Genomic DNA, 15718 nt, shown 5'->3' on the forward strand with positions numbered 1-15718 from the left:
TTTTGCACCAACACGTTCTGTTTTTCTCATATGCATCAGGTAGATTTAAAAATATACTGCAAACACCTTAAAATCATATCAATGTTCACTATAACAAAGATTCACTAAAAGCACTACCTTTGCAAAAGAGGAAAATGCCATTTTTTATGCCATCTTGTACGCAGTAAAGATGCATTTAAACGTTCACAAAGCACTACATCACCAGTTCTTAAAGCTTTCTATTGATTGTATTAAATGGGAGCCTATAAAGAGTCAGTGATAAGACCTGCGTCAACACGTGTGTCTATGAGCGTGCAACTGTTTATAAATAGCTTATAGAGTGTTTGCATTGGGAACATGAACACATGGATTCAATGTAGTAAACATTTTTTCACTCCCTTTTTTCATTTGGGGAAAACCTGTACAGATTCTTCACTCTAAAATATGTTACAAAACTGGGCACCGCTACTCTGAAGTGAACCAGACAATCGTTGGTAAGAAACCTGCTAAAGAGAATGTCGAGGTGATGGCGAAGACGACCAGCCCTCCCCATAAACCATCACCATCGCCCTGTATACCTGAAGTCAAGACCAGGAGGAACACAAAGAGTGGCTAGACTACAATATAACACGAAACTGTACAGTTGAAGCCTGAGACAGAAGCATGCTGGGACTATAAATGCATGCGGGATAAGAGGAGGAGAGTGGGCAATAAGAGCCGAAGACGGGTTCGAGGTTCAGGAGGATCCTCTGAAGGACGCTTCCCGTGGGACGTCCCCCACAAACGGAGCCTTTTAAGAGCAGAGGATGGAATACATCCATGCTGCTCGTAGATCCTTAATATCTCTTTTTTTTTCTGTGTCCGCCACACCTCCCGGGGAATGTACACAGGTGTGGGCCGCCAGTGTAAAACTGTGGAGTAAAGGGGTGTTGTGCTGTGTGGTTCCAGGCAGGCAGATACCAGCATGCAGAAATGAAGCCCCTCCGCATCAGGAAAGAGCCTCGTCCTCTCCCACGTAGGGCAGGTCCATACTCCTCATGCCATCACCGCTCTCCTGTTTCCTAAGTAACACAGCAAGAGACACGGCGTTGAGTTCTAACGCTGCCGTGGGCCCGCCGTCAGTCCTATACCACTGAACCGAGAGAGCAACGAGACTAAGCTATGTTTAGCAACTGAAACGCACCATTTCACTCTTACATAATGCGAGGCAGCCAGCTCTGAGGAAACGCTGTTGGGTTGGTTTACATATCATACACAAGGGGAGACCCAAGTAAATAAAGAAAAGGGGAAACAAATAGGGGAAGGGGGATGCTCTATTACAGGAGTTACACATTTTTCTCACGGAGAGACACAAAGCACTATTAGTTAGCAGGTCTTTAGGATAAGAATGTTTCATGCAAAGGGATAACTTATCGTATTGATCAGTGAATGCCACTTAAAATGCTACTTTTTTGATGGTGTCAGACAGGCACTGATGACATTTTTGGTTAAGTGTGGCACTATTATATTGCTTTACACATTAAGATTGTATAATATAACACAAATCAACACCACAAAGTGCGAAACATGAGTTACTGCAAAGTTATATCAACGCCTCTCTGACAGTGTCAACTAAAAAAACTGGATCACAGCAGGTGGGGCTCAGGGTATTTTGTCCATCCCTATAATATTGTGCCTTATTCCATAGATCAGGTGCTCAGAATATAATAATCTCTAGTGACATGTCATGGCCTTGTTCATACAAAGAAGTCAAATTTAGCTTGGACGAGAAATGCACCGATTGATCGTTCACCGTCGGCCTTCATCAGCTGATTTTTTAGAGACCTTCCTGTAAAAAATGTGTGAGTGCTTTCAATAATAGTTCTTAGAAATATTTTTTTTACGATTTCTTACACAATTGTTGCAAAATTTGGCTCATTGTGTCAAAAATCGACACACAAGCCAAATAAAACACAACACTAAGAGAAACATCTCCTTACTAACAAATTGTGCAAATGCCTTTTGTTTACCATTGAAAGTTTTTCCAACAGAAACCACAAAGAAAAGTAGAATTAGGACAGTAATCAGCACAATGTTTCTGTTAACTCATTGAAAAAAATAATTATTGTAAATTATTTATTCAACATGAGGTTATGGAGGTCTATTCGTAGTGGTTCGGACAGATTGGTTTTAATTCGTGCACGGGAATGTTGCCAATTTCAGGTAGATCTTTGCATTTTGAAAAGAAGTGTTTTCACAAAAACTGCAAGAGATTTGATTCTTGAATACGTGTGTCTGATATAAGAAACAGCGTTCTTTAAAAGTGTGTTGCAAAGCAGAGAACGTGTTTGCACTTTTGTCAGTTTTTGTCACAGCATTCACTTTTAGTGTGCAAGCAATCGTGACAAATCTGCAAAACAACTTAAATTGCTAAAAATTGTCATAAAGCCACATGCTTCACAAAAAGAGCCCTCACACATGAAATATACAATAAATCATCTTACAGCATTCCCAAAGATGGCTTGTCCAAACACCCCCAAACTAGCACAGGCTAGTTTACAAACTCAAGAGCGTTTGACCGATAGAGCCATGATGAGAAATGCAGCTGCTTACATCATGCCAGGGATCTTAAATTAAACTGTCGAGCACTTAAACAGTACAACAGCAGGCATGAGTTTTCCTAAAGTTATTTACCTTCTTTGGGTACAATGAATGTAGCAGTACCTCACATTGCCTGCTCTGCCTTTCCTGCAAGGCAGGGGAGGGAGATGGGAAACAATAACAGGATACTTGACAAACTACTCGACAGACATTAGCTGGCTGCGGTGTGTGAGGACAGCACACACTGCCACGGGTGTGTTGACTCATAATATTACCTCAAAACCAAGAGAGACAAGAGTTTCGAGTCTGTCGTGTGTCTGTAAACAACCCTTACGTGAGCGATTGCCCCGAAGCACACAAACCGGAGCGGTCCTCTTTACGGCCCCAATCAAAAGGGTTCCCGAAGGAGCGCTTCCTCAGCATGGTTCTCACCAGGATCTGAAACAGGGTCGAGGACAATCATACACAGATCCAGAACTGATGACACAACTTCACTACACACTGTAGTCTATCATCCTATAGAAGAGCTCAATGGAGCGTTTGTCTGTTTTTTAATGCCAGTTTCGTGATTCAAATGCAGTTTTTCACAATTTGATGATAAGACTTGCTTTTACTTCCATAATCTGAAGCTTCATTTTAGACGAGGCTTCTTTTTTTTCCCCTGAATTGCTTGCATGCAGCTTTTCTATGGAACAGCACGCTCCAATTTGCTCCTCTGACCTGTGTCTCTGAGTTAATGCGTGGGTTTCTGGAAAGCTTGTTGAAGCAGCTTTGAGCTGCTCTTCATTGGAGGTGCTGAAGTTAACATTTGTATGTGATTTATGCCTGATCAGATGTCTTTTCTTTTAGTCTGGTTTTCCACCTCTGATGACGAGGAGGGACATTTTTTTTATGTGCCAAACATTTTTTCCGAAACACATTCTATTAAAGTTCAATGGTTTGTAAATGAATTAATTTAACATCGTTTGAGTTGAATATATTATCCTTAACATATATTAAGACATTTATACCATAAATTGATGTATAAAACAATCACCAGAAGACAAGAAGAGATTTTTTTTTTTATAAAAGTACTTGAAAAATATCCCTCATATTAATCCAATCGTACAGAGAATAAGCAATTTATTTGCTCCTGAAAAGTATTCATTCTTATTATATTATTTATGTCTCAATAGGTGACATGTGACAGTTTTGGTGACTGAGAATGTTTTTTGAGACAAGAACAAGTACATAAACTCACCACTGTAGCCAGGCTGGGGATGTGTTTCACAGAGTTCTCCACCTCCTCCTCGGTCACCTCAATCAGCATACAACAGTTGTCATCCTCCGGAGGAAGAGGCTCAGCACCGTGCCTCGTCACCCACGGGTGCACCTGGGGGCCAACATGAAGAGAACAAAAGTGTTCTTCATGTATTTCGTTCAGATTCCAAAGATGCAGAGCCTCTAGAGATGCATTATTGATGGACTTTCACAAATGTCGTATTTAGAATTAAATAAACAGCATTTCAACATTAGTAGACATTTTTTTTGTCAGATTAGATTAGAATTACGCCACAACACATGTCATTGAGGCACCATCATCAGGATAGCTCAATATGCAGATGATATCCCGTCATTTCACTCAAATGTAAAAAGTGTTTACCTTCATCCGTGGGATTGATATTCTGGTCTCTGGATTCTTGTCCAGCATTTTCAGCAACAAATCTTTGAGATCGTCTGAGATGTCGGCACTGTGGAGACAGTTACAGAAAGTTACATATATACAAACAACAGCCATGGGGGAGTGATAGCTTTTTGACATTGTAGCAGCAGAACTGACCGTTCAGGTAACTCCACAGGTTGTGTCTTGATTTTCTGATGAAGACTCAGGATGCGCTCGTCCATAAATGGACACTGTGAATGAAGGAAAGACGGGCAGACTTTAATTCAGGAGAAACTCCAAAACAACAAACAGATCTATTTATCTATATTAGTGCAGACTCACCACTCCAAAGACGAAGCAGTAAAGTGTCACTCCCATAGCCCAAACATCCAACGCCTACATGATAAAAAAACAAACAAACATACTTTTATGTGAAGAAATCGTTCTTTCAGAGTATGATGGTTGAAATCCACAAATGTACAAGCAAACGATATCCAGTTCCTAGAAAAATATGAACTCGAATGGTAAATTCTAGATGAATACTAAGAAAAAATAGTATTTATATAGATTTAATAACCATAAAACAAAGCAAAGCATTAATGTAAATCATCACCAGAGGGGAAACTGTTCCTTCACCTTTCCAGAGAAGTTCTTTCTGGTCTCAGAGAGCGCTTCAGGGGCGAGGAAGGCAGGTGTTCCCACCGTGCTGGTCAGGAGAGCGTCGGCGCCCTCAAACTGGTTACTGACTCCGAAGTCTGCTATCTTGATGTGTCCGTCTTCTCCCACCAGCAGGTTAGACGGTTTGACGTCTCTGTGGATGATCCTCTGGTAATGTACTGTCGAAGTAGGAAACGTAATTAAACCAGAGGCTTGCTGGGATAAAATAAAAATCACACACCTGACACTAGATGGAGTTAGGACGGAAGGAAGTTGGATAGATGTTTCAGCAATTACAGCCATCAAAATCTATTTTTCAACCTAACTACCAAGGCTTGTTCAGTTAAAACTACTTATAATGAGGACAAGATTACGGTTCTGACAGTTCCAGTGTCCATGGAGCGCTACCTCTCCTTACCCCTACATAAGAACTTCATCTTGATGCCACAATTATATCATTCTAATTCCTATATTCACACGCCGCTATATAATAGACCTTTATCTATATAGGGGACACACAAGAAAATAATGATAGGGAAGAACACCTAATTATCGGATGTTATTGCATATTCGGCTAATTCTGCAACAAAGTTGTTTCATTTCGAGGAGGTAATTATCTGTATTTGTAAAATAGTGCAGGTACTTAATTATAGCTCTTCTGGGTATGTACCCTCATGGTTGAATGCATTATTATTGGAAGTTGCTTTGGATAAAAGCGGCTATTAAATGAAATGTAATGTTATGTAAATATTTGTACTCATCTGAAGAATATATATATATTCTATATATATGACAGCGTGTAGAAAAGGAGGTTTAGAAGACTCACAATACTCAATTCCCCGGAGCAGATCTTGGAAGTAAAAGCGTGACTGGTCCTCACTGAAAGGTTTCTCCGTCGGCACCTCCATCACAGCCCTGCATATATAAACACACGCACACACACACACACACAATTAGCAATCATAACTAATGAGATTGAGCTCATTCCAGTGACACAATCATTACCATAAAAGAGGCTTAGCTTACCCTTGCTTGACCAGCTCAAACACTGTGACAGAAATACAGATGAGGTTAGTGATGAAAGCTTTTCAGTTACAAAGACACAAACAAACTAGACAAAGAAACGATGGGTTTTCTAATACCTTTCTTGAATGCTTGCCTTTTGCGTGACTGTATGGTGTGTGTGTGTGTGTGTGTGTGTGTGTGTGTGTGTGTGGGACTGGCCTTTCTGGCCACAACATACCCATGTACAGATGGTCCTCGCTAGGGTCATCCAAAACCTGGCATCAAATCACAGAGAAATGGAAATGAGTGTAAACACGCACAGACAATAGATCATCTTTTGTATGCAGCAGAAATACACACACACACACACACACACACACACACACACACACACACACACACAGCTTTGTTGTATCGGAGGCTGGATAAACGGCAGCCATTGCCACTCTTCAAATTCATGTTTGCTTCCTCTTTGTACAGATGTGTTAGAATGAGCAAAAACGTGCCAATGCAATTTAAAATAACAAAGGGTTCTTTCCAAATGGCTCCATTAGCCAGTTGGCAATATGATTTTGTAGCTCTTTAGAGAGAAGAGGCGCAATAGAAAGACTGTCAAGCGTGAGTAGGCCTTATTGTTTTTGTCACTAAAATATCACGGCCTGATTTTTTCAGTCACTTTAATCTAATACCTGCATTAGCTCCCCAACTGTTTTAACAGCACCTACCTCTACCAGTTTCACCACATTAGAATGGTCCAGCTTTTTCAGGATGGCAATCTCCTGATAGACCCGCTCCAGGGGTCCTTTGGGCTGAGGGGCACCTTCAGGGGCCGCTTTGGCTCCACGAGGGGGAGGTCTCCCTATCGGGGGAGAGAGGGACAATGTGGATGGGCATTAGTGATAGATGGGAGAAGGGCAGGATAGGATGAAAGACAGGGTTTCCGTATTGGTATGCAGTGTTCATGTACCACTGGAGCATTATAAGAGACTGACTGCTGTTTGGACCATCTGTCCCTGGCTCCAGACTTACGTGGGAAACCTGCCTGCCTCATCAGCCTCTTCTTGGACAAAACCTTCATCGCCTACAGGATGATACAGGAGATGGATTTGGACAGAGGGGAGGATAAGAGAGAGAGAGAGAGAGAGAGAGAGAGAGAGGGAGGCAGACGGGGTGGGAGAGCCAAGTGGGCCAGGGAAAGGATGAACAGAGAGGTAGACAAAAAAAAGGAAGAGTGAGACACAGCAGAGCGAGGTATCTGACAGAGCACCCACTCACACACTTACAAATGAAACCCCACCGCTTATATAAACGTCTCTCCTCACCTTGAACATTCTTTGTGCACTTACGACTGCTTCCAGTCATCAGCACACAGGATTATAAAAGCTAGATACACAAAAGGACAACCCAGGTGCAAAATGACTGAAATGCAAGCCTGCATGTAACATAGATTGCATCATCGTTCTTTATCTTATATAAATAATGTATATTATATTTATATATATGTAAACAATCATATTTCTGGCAAACTGCTTGGTCTGTGACAGGACTGTAACACCCATAATTCAACTGAATAAAACAGCATTTCTCACAGTTTTTGCTTTTAAAAGTTATTAAACTGGAGAAGTGGAAAAACAAGCTTAGACACACAAAAAATATGCCTTAAATCATCTACTCCACACAATGTATTTTATCATAGAACATAAGCATTTGGTCTTATGTTTGCTGAACCATCACGGCAGTGTTGAACAAGGCACGCAATGTGTGACGAGCCACATTGTTTGGTAGATATTTTCCCCATTTCTGGAGAAAAAACACACTTTTTCAATGCCCTCAGTAATTATGTAAATGATATAATCACCGACTGTGACATGTGGGCTTTGTCACTTGGGAGGAATATTAAAATAATCCCCGTGTCATTGCCTGTCAACATCATGCAGCTTAATGAGAAACTGCAACAATAATCACGAACAGCAAACAGAAAATCTCAAGCGGGCGCGTTATTAAAGCACTCAGCGAGGCACAATTAACTGGAGAAATGTTCACATGTCGTTTCAGATGCACTTGAAATCATAGCGGTAAATGTCACATGAGGGTTTGATTATTATGAGCTTTACCTGCGTGTGTGTGTGTGTGTTTGACAAGGGAAAAGGAATGAGAGAGTAGTGAGAAAAACAGAAGTCACATCTGTATTTTTGTGCGCATGCTGAACTCACATAGTACGTGTTGTCATCCTCATTGTAAGCCAGCTTGACAACGCCGTAGGAGCCCTGGTCCGGGAAGAAGTCAAGCAGAAACAGAAGCCGATAAAGTGAGACTGAGCAGCTGTCATTCTTTCATGTGAAAAGAAAACATATAACACTATGTGCAAAGAAATCTCAATAAATACAAACACACATGGGAACAAATAACACAAACCTACACACACACACACACACATGAGGGAAGTGTGTGGGCTGACAGTGTACACTGACAGAGTACCAGCTGCTTCAAAGTGAGAACAGAGAAATTCAAATCATCGCTCCCTCGCTTCTTTCATTTTGGATTTCAGGCTAATTCAGGAAACTGGATCTGGTTTATGCCATCCAGCTCCCCCTGCCCACACACGGGAAATTCAGGATAAAAAATAGGCCCAATTAGTAGCCTGTGTGCACAATGTCATGCTCAAAAAACAGAGCGAGAGGGAGAGGGAGGTTGTGGGAGCAGGATCAGTTCCTGCTGGGGGAGCAGATTGGAGAGGCAGCCCAGGGCTCATCCTACAGTCCCAGAGATGATCTGATAACAGGAACCTCTCAAACGGTCCTGAAAGGCTCTAATTGTCTCCTCTAAACACAAAACCACACACATTAACATTTCCATCTTCATGATGAAACTCACCGCAACCGTGCACTTTCTGTCTCGCCAAACCCACAATCTAAAGTGTGCACAAACTGAATCCACCAAGCCTCACGCAACCCTTAGAGAGCGCTATTTATACCGGCCTCTTGCCCATCTTCTAACTCTCCCGTGGCCCGGACGGAGTTTGGGAAAAATGAGGACAGCCGGGAGAGAGGGTGGCGGAGGCTGTTACTGCACGTCCGTGGTTATGTGCAGCGGTACTTGACAGACATGCAGTAGGCGGAAGGGAGAAGGGAAATGGGAGAGTCAGTGAAAGGGAGCAATCAGTGAGCTGTCTGTGACGGTACCTTTCCAATCTCATCCTTCAGCTTGTACTGGTTGAGTTGAACGCAGTCCTTGAGGGGAGAGAGAGAGAGAGAGAGAGGTAAGAGAAAAGAGAGGGGGCGGAAAATGAAATCACATCAGCAATTTTAGCAGTTAGATACATCATGAGCATTCAAAAAGCTGCTTTCCCCTAATAATTCCATATGAAGTCCGGTCCATGAAATTCCCCTTAAACTGATTTTTTTACGTTATTATTTTCAACCAAACTCATGCATGCAAAAAATCTGTTTGCAGCTTGCACCTCCCTCTCCCATTGACTGTCCCTTTGCTTCCCCGTCGTTCCCCTTCTGTGTTGCTACTATGTGGATAATGGAATTAAGACAGTAAGTTGCATTTACAACCATGAAGAGCAAGCAAGATAAGAAACCGTGTCTCCCTATCGATCTCTCCACTCTGTGTCAGAATTACGGACGTCGACGCAACTGCACACACACACACACACTCTACAGACAACAAACAGCGCTGGCAATTATTCTGAAAGAACAGCTATTTACTATTACTTGCTATCTCTACTTCTACATAAAGCTTAAACAGAGCACGTTTAGTGAGCAAGAAACAAAGAGACACAATTCAGTGACTAAGTAGTCTCGTTCAGGTGTATTACACTCCAGTGAAAAGTGTGAATTTTCAACAATGAGTGATATACATACAGTGCTAAGAACAAGCTGAACCCAGCCTGAATGATTCATAACACATAGGGACGCACTGACTAACCAGCTCTTCATAAGAAAATACATTTCTAAATGTAATGTTTTTGATTATTGGTCCAAAAAAGAGATGTTAATTCAGAGGAATAACCTACAATGAAATTCGCCTGACAAGGAAGTCTTCACCATTAGGATATTTTAAAATAAGCTCCCTTTTTTCATGTGTAAAATATGCGATTCTGTGAAAGCAAAAATGTATTTAAGGCTGTAAAAATAATATAGGACAACCACTGCAGCCACGATTCTACCTACATTATGTGTAACAGGGATCATAACTACCATCTACATCTACTGAGACAGTTGGACCTTACCTTTGCATCCACAAAGCTCTGTCTTTATCAGTGTGCTGCTGCTTTTAAGACAAATGCACATGTAGTTCTGGCTTACTTTCAGACAAGAGCGATGCTGATATTTGAATAATTAACAGATTAATCAAGAGGAGCACAAGCCTGACTCTGGTTTGTTTGTTCATTCATGTGTAACTCTTAATGTGATGTAGTCCTTAAGGGAATACACTAGTCGGCCGGCGCAGAGACCATGAATTATATATTCATAATTATTATTACAGCAGCTGTAAACTCATATTAGCTAACTTCCTGGGATTTCTTGTTATTATTTGTGGCTCCAGGATGGGACACATTTCAAATTGGCTTGCATTTCAAATTGGCTCCACTGTCTTCTTAGCCACAAGGCATGATCATACCTGGAGGTCTGTGATGGAAACGCTGTGGGACTCCACAGTGGGTCGGCGGGGCAAGCGTGGAGAGGAGTGGGGCGATGTGATCGGAGAGTAGGGTAATGACGGGTAAATATAACGCCCGTTGAGTCCCGGAGAGCTGCAGGGTGATGTTGAAGTTTGCGAGCGCTCCTGCAGGGATAGCTTGCGGTCCGACAGGTTTAATCTTCCCCTTTGCTCTTGGCTTCCGGGCAGCAGAGCCTCTGACCGGCCAACTGTGTGGGACAGCAGGTCACAGGAGGGAGTCCGGAAAGATGCCACCATGGAGGAAGCTGGCTCGGGCGTCTCAGAACTGTCCATATCTTCTACCTGAGATGTGATACATTTCAATCAGATTTATTTCCCTTATATGCATGTTCGCATCTGTAGGGTTGGTTATGTATTGGTATTATATGACAGTCAATATATATCATCAGCTCCATATGACACAATGTACTTTTGTCTACTTTCCGGCTGGCATATATATTGATTCCAGTTATGCTCATTATCGTTAAGTTTAGATGGATTTAAAAAAGAAAAAGAAATTGCAGATAGGTTTTTTTAAAGATCTGATTTGAGAAACAAGTGGATTTTCTGGAGTCTGAATGTAGCCACGGTGTTACCTGGGTGTGTTTCATCTTACCTCCTCCTCCCCGGGTTGCCTGCTGGGTTCATACTCTGTGACCACGATGAGGGACTCCATGGGGTCTGGAGAGGGCGTCTCAGAGTGAGCGTTCAAAGGCGGAGCGGGACAGCTGCACAGCAGATCAGGCAGGGGTTGTGAGGGCTGTGCTGGGGGCGCATGGCCGCAGGAGGCCGGCGGTTCAGCAGCGGGCCAGGGGGTTACGTGGCAAGGAAACATGGTGCCTCTTCACAAAGAGTGACAAGCACTGCTCCATCAGATGGAAACCTCGGGGGGGGAATTGGTGCCTAAGACAAGAGCAAATAGCATAATTAAAGAATGCATGTGGTATTCAAGAAATCATCAACAGGTGGAGCCCCCAAGGGTACAAGTACTGGGACACAAAGAGCGCATTCTGATTCATCCATAATTAGCTACCCTTAAAGATAGTACTGCACTCCTGAAAATCTAGTGATGATATAAAATAACATTAGTATTACAAACCCCTGCCTCCTTCACCAGTCACTTCTCTTGCATAACGACTGCATCCTTCCTCCCTGACAAGATGGCAGCCACCAGTGGCCAATTCTCAGCAGCACATAGTATCTCCTCTGGTTGACGCTGCATCACGACAGCATGTTCCCCCTCTCACTTTGGAAGATCTCCTTCCTCTGCTGTCAAACCAAACACTTCCTCTGAACTTCCTCTGAATTATGGAGCGCTGCAGGATTGATTCCTAAAACCCAGAGATTACTAAGCAGCATAACGTCTGTGTTAAACACAAGCTTAAGATATTTAAATGTTTTGTTCTACAATATTAAATGTCAGGAAATACCCCTCTGGTGAATTTTGAAGCTTTTCCTCAAAAAGGCATTGCTAACAAGGCTAAACGAGACAATAAACTGTTATCACACAGACGAGAGAAGTCCACCTTTACAGCCTCGCTGTGTACACTAACGCTCATGAAACTGTGGCTTAGTTGGTTTTAAATCCCTAACTAACTTTCACAACTACCGATTACTTTCTTTGCACACAGCTGGAGCACAGTGTTTGCGTGAACCAAGCGAGAACCGAGTTGCGGTTATAATGAAAGCATGTGGGAAAAACAGTCGCTGTTCGCTGGCTGTGAAACATAAGGAGATGCAGCTCGTTCCGCCGAGTGTCTACATTTTCCGCGCGTTCTGTTAAGTGCCAATTACTGCATGAAAACACGTAAGGTAACACGACGGATCTGACGCATCTATAAAAGCAGCGGGTCAGTCTGCTTTTGATGTCCGTTGTATAACATGGTTCATTATATATGTACAGCATTGAACCAAAGTCCTTATTTGCATCATTTCAAGAGGGCCATTTCCATCCTCAAGTCCACTCAGCTTATCTTCTGCTTATTATCTGCGCGAGTAATGAAAGGAGGGATGAGAGACAGAGAGGTTTTCTCTTCGTGGTTTCGACGGGATTGTTGCACTGTCGGTGTGTGGGAGCCAAGCAAATCCCACAGATGCAGCAAAACAAAGGGAATTCATAAGAAAAGCAAGACAGTGGAAGCTCCAGCCAAGTTCAGAATGAGGATCATGTGTGGGAGGAGACACCTCTCTACATCCATTGCTAGCCTAAATATAACAATGTAAACTCACAAAAAGGAAGACAGAATCACCACACCTTTACATGGAGACGTTCCTTATTTTCCAGAGTTATAATACAACACACATAAACAACGACGAGGCACACCAAAGCGCCTGTCCCTCCGGCCCACCCACACACAGTCAAATATAAAACACATAGATTCTGGTTCTGAGAGGAAGGCACTAAGCACCCGACGGCTACTCAGCAACAGGTGCCCAACTTCCCTCCGTCGGGACCAGGTTCAGGGTAGAGAGAGTGCCAGATATCTATGTTAAAGTCATTTGAAAGCATGTTTACAAAACTAAATATGTTCACATCACAAGTATGGCATAACAATCATAACAGTTTGTAGTCAACTGAATATCTAGTTTCACACTTTTGACTTTTAACACGCGGTGTCACTGCTACCAAAGCGACACAATGTGCCCCTGATTAATTGGACTTGGCCTCAGTGGACGAGAGAAAAATATAGACCCATGACCCTGGATGAAACTCGCAACGCACCCGCTACAGTTGGCTTTTTATATCCCGAGAAGCAACTTAGCAAGCGTGACCTAATTCGATCTCAGATGAATGGTAAGGCTCACATCGAGGCCCATTTCCATTCACATTAAGAGGTTTATGGGCAGTTTCTACATCGGTGATGGGGAATTTCTTTTACGTGACATTATCATTAATAGCAGAACACATAAAAGCACTGCAAATGTCATTCTCCGGTCCTGAAATTAGCCCTGAATACGGAGTCAGACAGTTCTTTATTCTGTCTTTGGTGATTTAATGTCTGCAGTTGTTGTCTGGCCAACAGGATTTGCAGTAGCATGAGAATTTCAGCTGGATTTCTGATGATGTTTTGATGCCACAATTAGGGAAATGGGTTTCTAAAAACATTCCTAGCACTCCTTTACCTCTGAGGTGAGAAAGCTACTTTCATGGAACTACCTCACAAGTCATGTCTGTTATGGTTATGTCACCCTCCTCTCACCCTGAAGTCACAAGCTAATACCATGTCTCTATAGTTCCTAGACAAACACACGCTGTATCATGGAAAACTGAAGTGCTGGCTAAAGCCACTCCCTGATCCCTGGTGATCACAACGGCCGGATGAAGAACAAGCGGTTAGATTTGAGCCTTGTGAAACACCAACAGATGCAGCCGGGCTCCAGATGCCGTACTGCGCCACTTATCATAACTAAAGTCACATGACCTGTCCTTCACTATCTGGACAGGGGGGGGCTGGGGGGAGAGCTGGTGGGAGAGAGGACTTATCAGAGCTTGCAGGGGGTCCAAGCCATGCACAGCATTAATAACAACACAGACACGGTCCCCCCCCCGCTTCATTAAAAGATCAACGGGGCAACCCTGTCAGTGATCCTCGGAGCCGTGGAAGAGATAAGCTACTGTAAATGCAAGGGATGAGTGTCCTGGGCCAACTTAACAGTGGCGTTATCGCACAGCAGCAGAAACAGCAGTGAAAATATTTCAAACTCCAAAATACACCACAATTAGTCGTGCAACACAGCATCCAAGAAGTCACAGCGACTTGTTGTTTTTCACACTTTTTACAGAATAATTATCATCCATAGAATAGCTAAATGTAGTCATATATGTCAACAAAGACAATCTGGTAAAATATACAGAAAAAATAAGAAAAAAAAGAAGGATTTACAGTCAATTTCATCACCAGCAGATATGGTGCACATTATCACTGTATCATTATAATGGGGGCATTTCAATCAAGAATTGTGCAGGTCAGTTTTCAACTACTGTTTTAACTTAATGGTCATAAAAAAGCATCCAATATGCAGAAAGAAAGGGTGGGAAATAAATCACATTAAAGGACCTACAGGCGGATATTGGATGCGATGGATTGCTTTCACATGTCGGACATGTCGATGCATGTACTAACAGTGAAAACAACGCGTTTAGACTCGTCACACGCCCTCATTAACTTACTTTGAGCGTGGGTATTAATTAAACGTCGACTCGTTGTCTCGTGTTCTTACGTAAATTCTTGCTATTTGACAGCACAGCGGCTCTGCAGGTGCAGTCCTGCCTATATTCCACTCATAGCTGAGAATTACCACATAAATGAAGACGAGTCACGTTTTTTTTGTGTTTTTTTTTTAATCGAAGCTGTCACATATTCACGGCTGTTCGCGTCGCCTGGAGTCCCACAAAGCTACGGCTCAGCTAACGTTAGCAGCTGCCTCGTCTGTCAAGATACAGATGTTGTTGGGCAAGGAGTCAAGGATGCTCGTGCGACCGATTAACGTGCACGGCATGTAGCGATGACAACGCCGGAACGTTAAACGAGAACAAAAGCAGACTGCTTTCTGTAGTAAAAAAAAACAACAACCTTACCTCAACGTGTTATTTGGGCCTACAAGTTAGAATTGGGATGGTTCTTCTTCTTCTCCTCCTTCTTCTCCAACTGCGCGCTAAGTCGCGTCTGTAGTAAGACAGCTAGCTAGCCGTTTGAGTAACGGAGAGAATGTAGCAGACACGATAACCGATGTTGTGATGGACCAATCCCGCTGAGCACACGGGTCCCGTGCTTCACATGGATGGAAGTGTTGGGCGAACTATCGTTATGCGATATGCTTCATAAAAAATACGAATATGCATCCGCGGACGATGTGTAGGCTGCCGTTTGTTCCCCCTTTCGTTTAACTCACGACTACAAAAATAAAACAGTGCTTCACGGGGCGGGTTTCTACCACAAGCACTTTGTGGCAGAAGTGCGCCCTCTAGTGGTGTATGGGGGGTTGCAGTGTACAACTGTCGGATTTTTTTTAATACTAATGAAAAAGGACATTAAATGGTGTCCAGGTTTTAAAACATATATACATTGATGATTGATCCATGCCACAGTAGATATATAGGCTAATAAAGCATGTGAGTAAGTTAGTAGACCGTTGCTTTTTTTTTTTCCACCCCAGATGCACTGAAGGTCATTTGCTCAGCATGTG

The 15718-nt window shown here is 42.7% G+C and overlaps 1 protein-coding gene across 3 annotated transcripts; it reads right to left on the minus strand.

Moving 5' to 3' along the window:
- Positions 1-391: 391 nt before the first annotated feature.
- Positions 392-15373, minus strand: camkk2 (calcium/calmodulin-dependent protein kinase kinase 2). 3 transcript variants are annotated; one of them, XM_084035757.1, is made up of 18 exons: positions 15111-15373; positions 11148-11434; positions 10493-10834; positions 9046-9093; positions 8077-8130; positions 6893-6944; positions 6589-6722; positions 6102-6138; positions 5885-5906; positions 5685-5773; positions 4838-5037; positions 4544-4597; positions 4379-4452; positions 4202-4289; positions 3800-3931; positions 2894-2997; positions 2683-2706; positions 392-1040 (listed from the first exon to the last, which is right to left on the minus strand). In XM_084035757.1, exons 2-18 carry the CDS (start codon positions 11364-11366, stop codon positions 968-970), a joined length of 1746 nt encoding a protein of 581 aa, XP_083891883.1. In that variant the 5' UTR covers positions 11367-11434; positions 15111-15373; the 3' UTR covers positions 392-967. The 3 variants fall into 3 exon arrangements, with proteins under 3 accessions (XP_083891883.1, XP_083891882.1, XP_083891884.1); XM_084035756.1 differs by having other exon boundaries at positions 2653-2706; XM_084035758.1 differs by lacking the exon at positions 2683-2706 and having other exon boundaries at positions 15111-15367.
- Between the last annotated feature and the right edge of the window lie 345 nt (positions 15374-15718).

This window comes from Eutrigla gurnardus (assembly GCF_963514095.1).
Source record: "Eutrigla gurnardus genome assembly, chromosome: 19".
Taxonomy (NCBI): domain Eukaryota; kingdom Metazoa; phylum Chordata; class Actinopteri; order Perciformes; family Triglidae; genus Eutrigla; species Eutrigla gurnardus.

Excerpts from the sequence above, each read along its gene's own strand:
- camkk2 (XM_084035756.1), bottom strand. The coding sequence starts at position 11,366 with ATGTTTCCTTGCCACGTAACCCCCTGGCCCGCTGCTGAACCGCCGGCC. Across the intron at positions 6,139-6,588 it reads ATGTGGTGAAACTGGTAGAG|GTTTTGGATGACCCTAGCGA; the intron begins GTAGGTGCTGTT and ends ATTTGATGCCAG. Across the intron at positions 2,707-2,893 it reads GCTTCGGGGCAATCGCTCAC|GAAAGGCAGAGCAGGCAATG; the intron begins GTAAGGGTTGTT and ends CCTGCCTTGCAG.